Source organism: Ovis aries, chromosome 2, assembly GCF_016772045.2.
Source record: "Ovis aries strain OAR_USU_Benz2616 breed Rambouillet chromosome 2, ARS-UI_Ramb_v3.0, whole genome shotgun sequence".
Lineage (NCBI taxonomy): Eukaryota > Metazoa > Chordata > Mammalia > Artiodactyla > Bovidae > Ovis > Ovis aries.
In genome coordinates, this window is record NC_056055.1 from 232,047,124 (window position 1) to 232,064,031 (window position 16,908).

Consider the following 16,908-nt stretch of genomic DNA (forward strand, 5'->3'; position numbering starts at 1 on the left):
ATATAATAGTTTTTGCCTTTAATATTTATGCAGAAAGGGTCTTAAATGATGATGCCCTATTATTCTATTCATTTCTGTTTGTAGTTCACTCTTTTCCTTTATTGAAATATGTTGAGACCAGCATGAAGTATGAAAGTAAAGACGATAGCCTGCTTTCTGCTCCAAAGTGGGTATAACAGTATCATGAACAGAGATAATGCTTACATGCTTTTCCCCTTCTCCAGAAAGAAAGCAGAATGCGTGGGAACAAAGCAGGCCAGGCCAAGGGTGGTGAGAGTGGACTGCTTGGCCTCCTGAAGCCATGGATGGGGTGGGTAGTGGCAGCTGGTATGACCAGTTGGGTCCACACACCAGGTGGGTCCGACATCAGTCAGGCGCAGGGTCAGTTCACCTTCAGACAGCTGTCACATGGTGGGGGGAGCTCTCAATCCTGGTGCTGGACCTCCCCAGACTCCCAACCCTGGTGACTGAACTGGCCCCCCAGTAGCTAGGTGCCCGTGGGAACTTTCTTCCCGGTGTCTTATCAGAAGTGGATGAGGTAGCATCTGTTCCGTCTCCCTTTCCTCCCCATCAATTACATCTTTCCGTGTACTTTACCTGTGTCACCCCTAGTAATTGTCACAGCACTAAAAGTTTAACATCATTTCCATGTAGTCACAATAAGTACCACTTATTGAATACCTACTATGTGCTAAGCATTGGATGTACATAATCCAGTGCAGTCCTCAAACAGAGCTGTGGGATGGTTGGGTAGAGACCACCCAGTCTTGATTATCAAGGCAGAAATAGAGACTCAGATAAAGCACACAAGTAATGCGCAGTGGAGTCTAGTGCTGCGCCCAGGCAGCCTTACTCAGTGGCCAGTGTGCTTAAATCACTTTATTCTGCTCCTTAGATGAGCAAATGCAAGATCGGATGTGGAGACAGGCTTAGAGCAGTAAGTAGAATGCCCAGGAGGACTTAATCATTAAGTGTCAGGGCCAGTGCTCAAATCAACTGTGTTTGCTGGTTACCTTGTCTACCTTGGTACCTGAAGAACACAGGAAAATATTCTCTCTTATAAGATGGAGTTAAGTATGCGAATGTGTTTTTTCACTCAGTGAAACAAGAGCTGCAGCAGGTAGGTCCCACAATGACAGGCCATGGCCTTGAAAGAATTTTCCTCAGGTCACATGGGAGCACCCGTGAGCAGTAAGGCAGGAAAGGTCCTCACGCCTCAGAGCATGCCACTGTCCTTCTGTGTGTGTTGTGCTTAGTTGCTCAATTGTGTCCAACCCTTTGAGACTCAATGGACTGTAGCCCACCAGGCTCCTCTGTCCGTGGGGTTTCCCAGACAAGAATACTGGAGTGGGTTACCATTTCCTTCTCCAAAGGATCTTCCCAACCCAGGGATCAAACCTGGGTCTCCTGCATTGCAGGCGGATTCTTTACTATCTGAGCTACCAGGGAAGCCCCATCCTTCCTGCTATGTTACTGTACACTTGTGATAGCTCAGATTCCTTTTTAATACATCTTTAGAATATTTACCTCTGAGTCATTTCTAATGACAGGGCTTCTCCAGTGGCTCAGTGGTAAAGAATCCGCCAGCAATGCAGGAGCCTCAGGAGGTCCCTGGGTTCATTCCCTGCATGGGGAGTACCCTCTGGAGAAGGAAATGGTAACCCACTCTAGTATTCTTGCCTGGAAAATCCGCTGGTCAGAAGAGCCTGGTGGGCTACAGTCCATAGCGTCGCAAAGAGTTGAACATGACTGAGTGACTAAGCAACAGCAACAGCATTTCTGCTGAACCAACTTTGCAACCTTGGAATTTGTGCTGGTTGGTGGTTTAGTAGCTAAGTTGTGTCCAACTCTTGTGACCCCATGAACTGTAGCCTGCCAGGCTCCTCTGTCCTTGGGATTTTCCAGGCATTTGTACCAACAGAATGGATAAAATCAGAGGATGGCTTGAGTCTATACCAGTTTCTCATTTCATTGATGGGATTGCCCAAAGGTGATCCATCCTGAATGAGTTTCACTACAAGAAGGACCCCATCATATCTTGTGAAGGAGTCAAAGCTTGTAGTCATCCTTAAATAGCAGTCACATATCAAACACTAGAAAAGTTTTCAGTACTCATCATATTAGGATAGACCAGGTAAGAGATTGTGGTTTGGGGTCACAAACCACCCTAAAACTCCAGGGGCTTGAGACAATAATAGATGTTCATTTCTCTCATGATTCATACCCACTGGAGGCTGACAGGAGGCCCTGCTCCATAAAGTCCCTCAGGGATTCAGGTTATTAAAGGCATCACTGTCCTGTAACTGAACATGATTTACATAGCTGTTCAAGTCAAAGAGCTCATCTTTAATTCTTCCTTTTCCTCTTGCTTCTCATTTAATTCATTAGCAAGTCACATGAACCCTGCCTTCAAAATATATCTACAGTCTGATCATTTCTCACCTCCTACCTTGCCACTACCTGTTATGCACCCTCCTTATATCTTCCTGAATTTTCCAGAAGGAATGCCACAGGAGATTTGCCTTCACCTGGTGAGGATAGCAGCACACCTTCATCATTTTGCCTGAGTACTATGTTGGCTCTCCAGCTGTAAGTCATACTTACATCGTAGAAATATTGATCCCTTTACCTTCTCACATGCTGTTCCACACTGATGACATCATGCTGCTGAGCAAGGGAAGCAGATACCTTAGGTGCCTTGGTGTAAGATATGTATATGTGAAAGAGTTAGAGATGAACTCAAGAACTGAGAGGCCGGCCATCTCCGTGTGTTATCCAGAATCCATTGCCTTATTGTAACTTGCTACTCAAAAAGGCCTTCCCTGTGGCTCAGATGGTAAAGAATCTGCCTGCAGTGAAGGAGACCTGGGTTCTATCCCTGCATTGGGAAGATCCCCTGGAGAAGGGAATGGCAACCCATTCCAGTTGATTCTTGCCTGGAGAATTCCATGGGCAGAGGAGCCTGGTGGGCTACAGTCCATAGGGTCGCAAAGAATCAGAAATGACTGAATTGACGCGTGCTAAAAAAGCAGCACAGCTCCTTGTGGGTCTTTTTAGTTTTCAAGGTAATATATAACACATTTGAGTTTGCTTCTCTGATTCATTTACCAAGTAGCCCATAAAGCTGCCACATTTAAGTTTACCCAGCAGCTGGTCCAGAATGCAGGGTAAACGGATGAATCACTTGCTCCTTACAATCCAGCAGATTGGTACTTAGAGTGTCTGTGGCCTGTATGGCTATGGTCTATCTTGATCGTTGCATCATCAGGAAAATTACAGCTCATATCTCTGAGGTTTTTAGAGTAAAGGCATGGATGCTTTTGCAGATAACTGTTCTGCTACTGAGAAACAGCTCTTGAATTCCTGTGGGGCAAATGCTGATGTTTTGCATAGATGGTCTTGAACAAGATTTGGAGATTAATGTGGAATTTGGGGAAAGAGGTATTTGGATTGACTTTTCAGAATAATCCAAAGACTCAGGATATTTGTGTCCCATGTGACTGTTCACCAAAGAGCATGCAGTGCCGAGGACATCTTCAGTAATGAGATGAATGAGGGGGTCTGTTCTATGGACGTTAGTTATCTCCTATCCCCGGCTGGGTTCATAAAACCAAGTGCCCAGGTGGCAAGGATGGAAATTGTACGTGGACTCAACCACATGAGTCTCCTATTTTCAAGATTAATCTGGCCATTGTCACAGGAGGGGCAATGCTGAGCCCTCGGGAAGGTACTCAAAGGGCAGGGTCCAGTCGTTGACAAAGTGCTCAGTGGGTTACACAGGTTTCTAGGTGGCGCCAGTGGTAAAGAATCTGCCTGCCGATGCAAGAGAAGCAAGGAATGTGGGTTCAATCCCTGGATCGGGAAGATCCCCTGGAGAAGGTAATGACAACCCACTCCAGTATTCTTGCCTGGGAAATCCCATGGACAGAGGAGGCTGGTGGGCTATAATCCACAGGGTCGCATAAGAGTCGGACGTGACTTGACGACTGAACACCACCGCCAGGTCAGTTACTCTGGACCCTCTCCACCGTGGAGGAAGCAGTGCCGTGTCTTCCCTGGGTGAGGTTCCTGCTGTGGGTCTGGTTCCGCTTTCCTGGCACACCATGCTCCTTCGGCAACATCGTGTATAAATTGACTGAATGCCTTATTTTTCCATCATGGCAGCCCACACACTTCAGCAACATCGTGTATAAATTGACCGAATGTCTTATTTTTCCATCATGGTAGCCCGCACAAGATTGCTTCAGATGATTTTTTTTCTGAAATAAATAAATTCACTTATTAAATAAACAGATATAAATACATAAGATAATGAGTACAAAATTTCCCACTCTTAGCATACCCTCCACTATCTAGAAATAGTTGTTTTCAGGGAATGAGGGAATGGCTTTTTGGAGGCACTTACTCCCTTATCTCATCAGCTAACAGACAACACTTTGGAAAGGTTGGTGCGCAGTCTGACAGGATGTAATACATGCTCCCAGTCACTGAGTGGAGTGTGGTCCTCTTTCTTCTGTAGCTACAACCGAAGGATGGACGTGGGAGAACCCTCTCTCGGAGTCACACCTAATCACCAATGTGAAAAAAAAATGTTGCTTTCTTCTTCACAGCTTGGGCTGCTACTAGGCTAGAAATGTTGATGGTCAAAGAAGCAATACATTCACGTGAAGAACAAGAATGATTCCACCAAACTAGAAATTAAAAGTGTTCCCAGTCTATCTGGGGCTCCTAATGCCACTGGACAAACAGGCAAAAAAAAAAAAAAGAAAAAACTACCCAAATGAACACTACTATATTGACTCGGGTGATTAATCATATTTACCAGAGAAAAATAGACTTGCTGGTTCACAGAGAATTATAGAGAAGTATTTCTAGGACTCAGACCATCCCATGCACATGAGCTGAGTTTTTTGTTTCTATATATATATATATATATATATATATATATATATATATTTTTTTAAATTCGGCTGCACCACATGGTTTTCAAGGATCTTATTTCCTCCACCAGGGATCAAACCCAAGGCCCCCTGCAGTGAAAATACAGAGTCCTAACCACTGGACCACCAGAGATTTCCTCTGGCAAATGCCTTCTAATACTGGCACATTCAATGGCAAAACCTAATTAAGAAAACTAAAATATCTTCTACCTATAAGATCAAGAAGTGTTCACACCTGGCAGGAATTGGAGAAGGTTTGGATCACATCAGTAGGTATAGAATCTTGACCAGTTCAGGTACTCAGTTCAGTTCAGTTCAGTTGCTCAGTTGTGTCTTTTTGTGACCCCATGAATCGCAGCACGCCGGGCCTCCCTGTCCATCACCATCTCCCGGAGTTCACTCAAACTCATGTCCATCGAGTCAGTGATGCCATCCAGCCATCTCATCCTCTGTCGTCCCCTTCTCCTCCTGCCCTCAATCCCTCCCAGCATCAGAGTATTTTCCAATGAGTCACCTCTTTGCATGACGTGGCCAAAGTATTGGAGTTTCAGCTTTAGCATCATTCCTTCCAAAGAACACCCAGGGCTGGTCTCCTTCAGAATGGACTGGTTGGATCTCCTTGAAGTTCAAGGGACTCTCAAGAGTCTTCTCCAACACCACAGTTCAAAAGCATCAATTCTTTGGTGCTCAGCTTTCTTTATAGTCCAACTCTCACATCCATACATGACCACTGGAAAAACCATAGCCTTGACTAGACGGACCTTTGTTGCCAAAGCAATGTCTCTGCTTTTGGATATGCTATCTAGGTTGGTCGTAACTTTTCTTCCAAGGAGTAAGCATCTTTTAATTTCATGGCTGCAGTCACCATCTGCAGTGATTTTGGAGCCCCCAAGAATAAAGTCTGACACTGTTTCCACTGTTTCCCTATTTCCCAGGAAGTGATGGGACCAACTTAGTTTTCCGAATGTTGAGCTTTAAGCCAACTTTTTCACTCTCCTCTTTCACTTTCATCAAGAGGCTTTTTAGTTCCTCTCCACTTTCTGCCATAAGGGTGATGTCATCTGCATATCTGAGGTTATTAATATTTCTCCTGGCAATCTTGATTCCAGCTTGTGCTTCCTCCAGCCCAGCATTTCTCATGATGTACTCTGCATAGAAGTTAAATAAGCTGAGGACAAAAGGAAGATGGAACAGGTAGTAGAATGAGAAAATCACAAACACAGCTCCTGCTGGTGACCAGTTTCAGAATCCAGGACTGCAGTAGCTCCCTGTATTTTCTTCCTCACCCAGTGATACATGCATTTGCATGTAAACCAGTATTTCCTCTTTCCCTTTCGCCTAGTATTTTAAGTAGGCAAGTCGGTACCCATTGAGTTTATAATTCTAGGATACAAAGATGAACTGGGATTAACTGGAAGGAACAGGCCTCATCCAGAGGTCTGCAGTGACTGTTGGGATTTAGCAGGAATGGGGTGGCAAGAGTGGAAGGCAAAGAACAGACACATTTTCCCCCGTGGGAGGACTAGGTGGAGTATGTTGTGCTGCCACTGTTGTTTGCATGTTTAAATGGGAGAAGAAGGGTATGTGTGGAGAAGAGCCTAGAAGTCAGACTGAGGAGCACATATGGGGTCGGTAGTCATGGTGCACGGGCTCAGTTGCCCCTCGGCATGTGGGATCTTAGGTCCCCAACCAGGTATCAAACCCAAGTCCCTGGCATTGGAAAACACATTCTTAAGTACTGGGTGACTAGGGAACTCCTGCTATTCTTTCCACTGCTGGATTGTCACATGTGATGACCACTAGATGGAACCCAAGAAAGGGGAAATCAGGTTGGCGACGAACTCCCCTGAGTGTCCAGTTGGCTCAGGAAGAGTGGAGCCAGGAAGTGTCCTGGGGCCCACATGGGACCCTTCTTCAAGCACATTTTGAGTTGCTGGAGTTATCACTGTGCAACGTCAAAAATCCGAGCAACTTTCAATGCTCCTGGTCTTGCATACACGCACCAAAAAACAAACCATGGCCATTGCTAAGGTCAGAGATAATAAATGTAATGGAAGCTTTAAGAAGGATTTGGGGGCATGGCAGCAAGGGGTCAGAAAATCTCCATGGTAAGAATGTTTAGTAGCATGAGGCCGATGAACAGCGTTGTCATAAATGATGGTAGCAATTGGAAAAGTCCTGGTGGGAAATCTTTGGTTAATGGAAGCTGAACTGTAGCAGCTTTGAGCTTGAGGGAGGGCAAAATGGTCTTGTGAAGATGCTAGGCTGGAGGGGTCTTGTCTGTCCTTAACCTCCTGGCCTCAGGTAAAGGGCCAGACAGAAGAAGGACATCCCGGGGACGGTATTCCAGAGAACGGCTCTCTTTGCCCTGTGCCTGCAGGCTCAGGGAGCAGACTGAATCTTTCAGACCACTCTGCTGCATGGTGTGATGTCAAGCATGCAAACGACTTGGAGAGAAACTTGTGGACAGGACCCTGGGCCCAGGAGTGTGTAAATTTTAGGTGTGCTGGTTGGCAGTCTCCAAGGGCTGCTTGTCGGTTTCAATGTGGTTCACGACTGAGCAGCCCGCAGTGAGCTAAGGTGTCCGCTGAACAACCCCAGGGGAGAGGTGACTTATCCGTTGTTGTTTAGTCATTAAGTCCTGTGCGCCTCTTTTGTGACCCTATGGACTGTAACCCTCCAGGCTTTTCCATCCATGGGATTTCCCAGGCAAGAATACTGGAGTGGGTTGCCATTTCCTACTCTAGGGGACCTTCCCGACCTAGGGATCGAACCCACGGCTCTCCTGTGTGGCAGGCAGATTCTTGACCGCTGAGCCACCTGGGAAGCCAGAGGTGACTTAAGCCAGGGTTTAACGTGAAGGCACCTGAGCAGAAGTTAGCAATGCTCCTGCAGCCCTAGGTGAAGAGGGGTCAACCACACATTGTCAGCCTCTGCTATGTGGCTAATCAGAAATTCACCCTACCAGGCTATCTGCATAAACTATGTTATGTAGTATGGGCACTGTTTATAACTAGCTGGCATTTTGCATCTCAAATGAGATCAGGACTCAGTTTACTCCCTTAATTGAGTATTGCTCAGTCCTTTAGATACTTGGGTGCTTGCCTCTCTCCCCACAGAGGAAACTTCACGAACTGGAACTGTGGCTTGCACCTCTCCGTGCATCCGCGGTGTTTCCTCCCAGGTCTCACGGGCAGCAGGAGTTGGACAGCAATGTTGAGTGAGTGAGTGAATGACTTTCCCTTAACCCGCGTGTGATGTCACCGCCCTCTGACTTCTACCCACAGTTGTGCATGTCGGAGGAACTGTGGGAGCAGATCGTCCGGAGCTCCTGTGACCACATCACTCCCGACATGCGAGCCTTGGCCCAGGACTTGGGCTGGAGACGGATGTACTTCACCAACAAGCTGCAGCTCCAGCGGCACCTCCGCAAGAGGAAGCAGCGGCAGGGAAGCCAGAGGAAGCAGTCAGCTCTAGACGCGCACGTTCCCGCCGCTGGGAAGTAAGAGGCACGGTGCGTTTTCCTTCCGGGTCAGACCTCTTCTGCTGCCGTCCCTTAAGCGCTAAGGCCTTGCTGATTCAAGGAGTAATAGAGTATTTGCGCACACACACGCAGCACCACGCCTGCCTCTGCCAGGCCTTTTGCCTGAACCACAGTCTCGGCTACAGGTCAAGGAGGGTCAGGTCATGACCCTGGCACTACTCGGGGGTGGGGGGCTGCAGGACAGGAGGCCCCCATGTCCTGCCACCACATTAGAAAAGAGACTTCTGCTGTATGGAAACAATACGTGATTATTGGCAGGTTTTTATTTCAGATGTATTTTATCTAGGCGTTGGAAAGGGGGAAGTGGGCTTTTGGAGTTTTTCCTGGTGTTGTGTCATCTGAGTTCACCCATGAGTAGAGTAGGTGGCTGAGTGTGCCCACAGGGAGCCATGAGGGGAGAGGGGCCATGGAGTGGGGGGGAGTGCTCCCATGAGGGCAGCTGCCTCCCTGACTCTGCTCCTTGAAGTTGGTATTCAGGGCCCCCACTCTGTGGACCAGGGATGCCAGGCGTGTGTCCCCCACGTGGACAGCCTCTGACCTGGCCCCCTGGGACGTAGCTGGAGAGAAGCCTAGACATTCTGCTCGTAGACTGGGTGCAGAGTTTAACTTCCCAGGACTTGATGTTGTCAAATAAACCTGTAGATATTTCTTAGAGAGATGCTGCTCCCCACAAGGAATCTGGAGTATCATCACTTTCATAACAGGGATTTTTTTTTTTTTTTTTGCGGGGAGGGTGTTTGATCTTTATTTTTATTAAAATATTTTATACAGATTTTTAAAGGTTACTTTCCACTTATAGTTATTGCCAAATATTGGCTGTATTCCCCATGTTGTACAATACATCCTTGAGCTTATCTTTTCCCAGCAGTTAGTACTGTCCACTCTCCCACAGCTATGTTGCCCCTCCCCTTCCTGCCTCCCACTGGTGACCACTAGTTTCTTCTCTAGACCTGTGAGTCTGCTTCTTCTTTTGGTAATATTCACCAGTTTGTTGTGTTTTTTAGATTCCATGTGTGAGTATAATAGGGAGTTTTAGGAACACAGGCTGGGACTTCCCTGGCGGTCCAGTGGTTAAGAATCCATCCCGCAGTGCAGGGGACATGAGTTTGATTCCTGGTCGGGGAACTAAGATCCCACATGCCAGGGAGCTAGCCACAAAGAAAGATCCCTTAGGACACAACAGAGACCCGAAGAAATAAGTATTTAAAGAAAACACACACACACACACACACAAACACAGGCTGTGGTAATGCAGGTTGAAAACCCAAGCACAGTTTGTATTCTGTTAAGTTGGCAGAGGAGCAAAAGCAGTACAGTTTGCAGGGAGGAAAATTCTACCTCCCTGAGATGGGTTATTTTAACAATCGTTTTCTTCCCGAGAGCTCTTCCCGAGAGCAAATAGTCTCATGACTCCTTTCAGGGTACAGAACAAAGTAGCTCTCAGCCTCCCGTCACCTTATCAACCTTATCAGTGCTTCTTGCCCACAATCTCCACTTTGCTACCTAGAAAAAATACAGCCCCCTCCCCAGGCCAGAGGACCTTCCTGTGATGCCCGGGGACATCCTAAATGGGAGCCAGAGGTGGGCTCTGGCTTTTCTCGACACCTCACTCCTCGGGAACAGCTCCATAGCCATGGCTTGCTGACAGATTCTTGTTTCCTGTTTTACTAAACCTGGATTCCTACCAGATCAGATTTTAACCCTCATCCACGCGCCCTTAACACTCAGTCTTGGGTTTCCAGGGATGTCTGTGAAATCAAACGCAGTCTGCTTCCTGGCAGATGAAGCGTCTGTCAAAGTGGCGTCTGGATTTAGTCCAAGCACAGAGCAAAGACTTCATTGGCGAGAGACCCAGGCCTCCGGTCCTGCCCAGGATCGAGGCAGGGTGGCTGGCAGGCAGGCAGAGGGCTCGTGCCTCTGTGTGGCTCCTGCTGCTTTGCTTCACTTGGAAGTTCCAGACTTCACTCCCGGCCAGGTTTTCAGTGACAGGTTAATACCACGTGTGTACAGCAACTGTGTGCATGTACCCTGTGGCAAGTCAACAGAACTGTGTAAATATCAAATTACAGCCCATTTGTGACCTTGATGCAAAGTGTCAACAGCTTAAAAATTTCATGTGTAATGTTTTATCAACTGAGTTCTGAAAGCTTATGGGCATGCATAATAAGCTAGATTCAACCTGCATTAATAAGAACACAAATATGGCTGTTTAAAAACTTGCTATCTATATCAAAGGTTATAAGATAAAAATAGATGCTAAAGATGAAATAATTAAAAATGAATTATTGTATATTGGCTATTATTAATAGTTAAACAACATAGGTTATTAGCTGTTTTTAATAATTATTCACCCTCATAATTCACTGCCTTATTACCTAATTGAAATTATTTTTACCAAATAGGGACTGTATCATCAACCTAAAATCCTGTAAGACACCAGCAACCTCAGTGGTCGATCATTCTGCCCCTCTCTCCCGCCTCCATGGGGAGGCAATGGTGATTTTGCCTCTCCGCCTCTGCTGACAGTTTTTTTGTGGACGGATAAATCTGCTTCGTTCATGACACATCGTTTCAGAGTGAAATGTCACAGCAGTTTATACTTTTGTCTTTTTTCGTCTTTACGCTCAAAAGTGCTTCTGCCTGGCTATCACTCACCATTGTAACTGTAAAAGTAAAATGCTGATATTCTCCAGTGACTCATATGTTTAGTGTTATAAAAATAATTTATTAACAGTTGCATATGTGAATATTTGATTTATAGACTAAAGAAATATGTATATTTTACTCCATGTCAACTTCTAGTACTGCTTTTTATTCTTGAAGAGGTTAGTATATTACATGCATTAAACTTTGATTATATGGAATCTGCAATTAAAAAAATAATAATTGTATTTCTTTTTGGCTTTGCTGGATCTTTGCGCGGGCTTTTCTCCAGGTGAGCGGGTGCTACTGTCTAGTTGCAGTGCACAGGCTTCTCATTGTGGAGCTTCTGTTCAGGGGCTTCTGCTGTTGGGGAGCACAGGCTCTAGGCGCACAGGCTCAGGAGTTTGGTTCGCGGGCCCTAGAGTGAGCAGGCTCCAGCAGTTGGGGCAGACGGGCTTAGCTGCTCCGTAGCATGTGGAACCTTCCTGGACCAGGGATGGAACCCTTGTCCCCTGCACTGGCAGATGCATTCTTATCCACTGTTGCACCAGGGAAGTCCCTGTTCCAAGCCTTTGATGAACTAGATCATTGCCCACCTTCCCACAAGCATACTATTATACGTGCATGTGTGTGTGCTCAGTCGCTCAGTCGTGTCTGACTCTGTGCGACCCCACGGACTGTAGCCCACCAGGCTCCTCTGTCCATGGGATTTCCCAGGCAAGAAGACTGGAGTGGCTTGCCATTTTCCCCTGCCCCAAGGGATCTTCCCAACCCAGGGATTAAACCCATGTCTCCTGTGTCTCCTGCACTGGCAGGTAGATTCTTTACCACTGCGCCACCTGGGAAGCAAGCATACTACTATACATTTATTTAAATAATAATAAGCATATTCTTCTTCAAGGCCCTCGCATGCTCTAAGAGCAAACCAGGTAAAGGACTGAGTTACAGAGTGGAACATGTCTCACTGGTACCTTCCCAAATTCAGTCCTCTCTTCTTCCTGCTACTTTCCTCCACCAAAGACCAGGCCTTCCCAAGAACTCGCACCTCTTCCCACTTTACCTGACATTGGAAGAGGCTCCCCAGTGCCAGTTTGAGACCCTCAGGCCAATCCTGCTTTGACTGCTGGAGGTCCGCACAGTTCCTTTACGGCATCTTTAATGCATTGCCAGTGATCTGCACTCTGCCCTGACTCAGTTTCCCTTTCCTGATGCCAAATGCTGCTGCTTCTGTCTTTGCAGTTCAACATCAGCCTTTTCTCCCCCACCACTGTTCCCCCAACATTTTGGCTTTATAACCCTCCATTCAGTGTTACGTTTAAGTCACACTCCATTTATTGTTATATTTAAGCATGGATCATTAACTTTAAGGGAGATTAGAAATCTTGTTTCCTTGGTTCACAGCTGTACCATCTAATTGCAAAGATGCTGGAAAAGATGAATCTAAAATCTGAAAAAAGTACAGATTTGAAACAAAATATGACTTAAAAGCTACCTATTCCTTGGCTTTACAATGTTAAAATTTTACCTTTGTGTTACCTCATAAGTTGCGGCATCATGTTAAGAGAAATCATTCAGAGTCTAAAGAAAAAGGAATTGAATATTTTAAATGCAGACGTGATGAGTTCATTAAATGCCAAAAATTGTTCATTATAGCTTTTCAACCCAGGAAGGCAAAGCCACTGGAGTGCCCTGCAGGCAGGCAACTTGAGCGGTGTGTGCCATCACAGAAAGTTCCTCTGGCAGAAAGGCATGTGAGCCTGCGAGCTGCCACTGCTGACTGCTGGCTGGCCAGAGAGTCAGTAGAAGACATCAAAGCGGCGCCACTTTATATCATACAGGAGCTTGTGAACTCAAAGATGAAGCTGCAAACAGGAAGGCTGAGTTAATACCTTCTCTGCAGAATGGTACTTTTGTCTCACAAACGGGCAAATAAACGGATGTGTCCAGACTCGCCATTTTGCTTGTGTTCATCCAGTGTTACACCAACTAGACAAAGATCTTCTATGTGAATGCTTAGAAGCAAACACAAGGGGTGCTGAGACGTTCCAAATACTGAATAACTTCATTCAGTCTCATGTTTGGTCCTGGAGTCACTGTGTTGAGGCTTGCACTGACGATGCAGGGCAATGGTGGCTGCTGTTAGTGCCTTGGCACAAGTCGGAGCAGGGCCACACCAGTGTACCAGAAGTCACTGTATTTCTCATTGGCATGCTTGTAGTCAAATAAGGTTCACTTAAGGACATCCTTGATGAAACAGTAAAAATGATCACTTTTATGAAATCTTTACTCTTGATTTCACATCCTTTTGAATATCCTGTGTGACAAAATTGTTACCGAATCAAACTTGAGTCTGATAGAGCAGCAAAGCCAATCTACTGACACCTGGTTGTGGTGAAGGAAAATACAGTATTTATTTGCAAGGTGCAAGAAAGGAATACAGGCAGCTCATGCTTAAAGACCCAAATTCTTCTAGCTTTCTGGGGAGGTTTTTAAAAAAAGTGTGAGGTAACAGATTGAATGCAGAAACAAACATGAGAACCCTATCTGTTCTCAAACATGAGAACCCCCAACTGTCTTTTATTAATGCAAATATTAAAGAAATTTGCAAAAATGTAAAACAATGTCACTACTCTTACTAAAATTTTTTTTGGGGATATATGGTTACTTTTCAAAAAATGTTTTATATGAATGTGAGTTCACTGTTATTTTAGAATGAAGTAATAACAAATATTTTTTAATTTTCTTAGTTTTTTTTCCTAATATGGTAAATATCAATAAGATATAGCCTATGAAAACAGAAGGTCTTTGGGACTTCATTGGGGACCTGAGACCCAAGAGTTTGAGAACTCTAAGTCTAGGATTTGTAGTCTGTGTCTTTCATTTGACAAATATACATACCTAGGGATGGTTCTTCAGTTGTTTTCTTGAGCCTCTATGTATTTTACACTATTAATTACAATTTCATTTAAGCAGGTCACAAGTCTAATTTCCCTTAGCTTCCTTATCAAATTGTCACTTTTAGCAACAGTAGCTTCCTTTGCATGCAGGCAGGCAAGCACTTTGCATGAACTGGCCTTGTTCTATTAGGAGCCCAGTTTACATCTGTTGAGTGGAAAGGAACTATGGAGGCACACAGTGGAATAAAAATACTATGTACTAGGAATGCTCCGTAGATAGTAATTGACCAGAATTTCATCCTGAAAGAAGGAAATAATCAAAGCAAGGGAGTTAGGATGAGCACTTGAAATCGATTGAAGGTTGACAGAAGTATTTATCACCACATTACACATTATGGTTAAAAATCAGAAACAACCTAAGCGGCCAACAATCAGGAATTTGAGCTTTTTTTTTTTTTTTTTAAGATTTATTTATTTTTGGTTATTCTTCATTGGCTGGACTTCATTGCTTTGCTTGGATCTTCCCTAGTCATGTTGAGCAGTGGCTTACTCCCTAGCTGCAGTGCACAGGCCTCTCACTGTAGTGGCTTCTGACTGTAGTGGCCTCTCACTGTAGTGGCCTCTCTCGTGCAGAGTGTAGCCTCTAGCATGGGCTTCAGCAGCTGTGGCTCGTGGGCTCCACAGTGCAAGCTCAGTAGTTGATCCCATGGCATGGGGGATCCTCCTGGATCAGGGATCGAATCTGTGTCTCCTGCATTGACAGGTGGATTCTTTACCACTGAGCTGCCAAGGAAGTTTGTTTTTAAAACATTATAATTTATACAATCATTAAAAGTGATATTGCAGATAGGTATTTGTCACATGGAATTTATTTGGACATAAATTGACCATTTTTTCTCCCTCCTTGCTGCCCCATCTCCTTGCCCTTTAAAAAAGAGTTGACAGAACACCATTATCAAAACTATGTTTAATCCCTCAGTTGTGCTGGAGTGAAAAAGCTGGTTGAGACCACTGGACTGAGGATGCATATCAACTGATACAGAGAGATGTCACTGACACAGTGTTCATGCCAAGAACACATTCTAATTTGCTTTATAATAACATTTAATTATAAATTATAAAGTATAAAAGGGATTTTTGTGAAACACCCAAAGAGTAAGAAGATATAAAAGATATCGCAATGTCTATATCAGAGTATTGGAATTACATTAAAATTTTTTTCTTCTTGTTGCTTATTTTTATTCTATTTTCAGTATGCTAATACATACTTATGTGCTTATCAAATTCAGTATATCAATGAACATGTAACATAATACTTTTGTAACAGGAAAACAAAATTATTTTTAATTTGTTAAAATACAATAACTCACAAGTTTCTCTTTATCAAAGTGTTACACTGGTAGTGATTTAACAAAAGGAAAAAAACCATGCTAATAAACTCACTGTTGCTTTTTCAGATTGGCTGGAATGCTTTATATTTTGGTTGTGCCGAAGGGCATGCAGGATCTTAGTTTCCTGACCAGGGATCAAACTCACAGCCCCTGAAGTGGAAACATGGGGTCTTAACCACTGAACCAGCAGGGAAGTCCCTGGAATGTGTTACTCTTAAATATACCAAAAGCTGGTCTCCAATTTTAGTGACCATAAAGGAGCTGGAATGCAAAGGTAGGAAGTCAAGAGATACCTGGAGTAACAGGGAAGTTTGGTCTTCCCTGGTGGCTCAACTGCTAAAGAATCCACTTGTAATGTGGGAGACCTGAGTTTGATCCCTGGGTTGGGAAGATCCCCTGGAGAAGGGAATGGTTACCCACTCCAGTATTCTGGCCTGGAGAATTCCATGGACACTATAGTCCATGGGTTCCCAAAGAATCAGACATGACTGAGCAACTTTCACTTTTTTCACTTGGCCTTTTAGTACAAAATGAAGCAGGACAAAGGCTTACAGAATTCTGCCAAGAGAACCCATTGGTCATAGCAAATGCCCTCTTCCAACAAAACAAGAGATGACTCTACATATGGATATTACCAGATGGCCAATACCATAATCAAATTGGTTATATTCTTTGCAGCTGAAGATGGAGAAGCTCTATACAGTCAGCAAAAATAAGACTGGGAGCTGACTGGCTCAGATCATGAACTCCTTATTGCAAAATTCAGACTTAAATTGGAGAAAGTAGGGAAAACCACTAGACCATTCAAGTATGATCAAAATCAAATCCCTTACAATTATACAGTGGAAGTGACAGATTCAAGGGATTAGATCTGATAGAGTGCCTGAAGAACTATGGACAGAGGTTTGTAACACTGTACAGGAAGCAGTGATCAAGACCATCATCAAGAAAAAGAAATGCAAAAAGGCAAAATAGCTGTCTGAAGGGACCTTAAAAATAGCTGAGAAAAGAAGAGAAAGAAAGAAAGTGAAGTCGCTCAGTCGTGTCCGACTCTTTTGCAACCCTGTGGACTGTAGCCTACCAGGCTCCTCAGTCCATGAAATTTTCCAGGTGAGAGTACTGGAGTGGGTTGCCATTTCCTTCTCCAGGGGATCTTCCCGATCCAGGGATTGAACCCAATTCTCCTGCATTGCAGGCCGACGCTTTACCGTCTGAGCCACCAGGGAAGCCCAGAGAAGCTACAGGCAAAGGAAAAAATGAAAGATATACTCACCTGAATGCAGAATTCCAAAAAATAGCAAGGAGAGATAAGAAAGCCGTCCTCAGTGATCAATGCAAAGAAATAGAGGAAAACAATAGAATGGGAAAGACTAGAGATCTCTTCAAGAAAATTAGAGATACCGAGGAAACATTTCATGCAAAGATGGCACAATAAAGGACAGAAATGGTATGGACCTAACAGAAGCAGAAGATATTAAGAAGAGGTGGCAAGA

The 16,908-nt window shown here is 44.6% G+C and overlaps 1 protein-coding gene and 1 long non-coding RNA gene across 3 annotated transcripts in view; one reads left to right on the forward strand and one right to left on the reverse strand.

The window, feature by feature from the left end:
- The window catches only part of FBXO36 (F-box protein 36), a 105,359-nt gene extending 89,879 nt beyond the window's left edge, over window positions 1-15,480 (forward strand). For both annotated transcript variants that reach the window (XM_027965281.3, XM_060410456.1), the window contains exons 4-5: window positions 8,228-8,454; window positions 10,887-15,480. In XM_027965281.3, coding sequence (XP_027821082.3) covers window positions 8,228-8,446 — 219 coding nt within the window. In that variant the 3' untranslated portion in view covers window positions 8,447-8,454; window positions 10,887-15,480. The remainder of the gene's footprint in view (window positions 1-8,227; window positions 8,455-10,886) is intronic.
- On the reverse strand, window positions 66-5,430 carry LOC132659231 (uncharacterized). Its single transcript, XR_009599430.1, has 2 exons — window positions 5,176-5,430; window positions 66-4,259 (listed from the first exon to the last, which is right to left on the reverse strand). It is a non-coding gene; the product is annotated as an uncharacterized LOC132659231 (long non-coding RNA).
- Window positions 15,481-16,908: the final 1,428 nt, after the last annotated feature.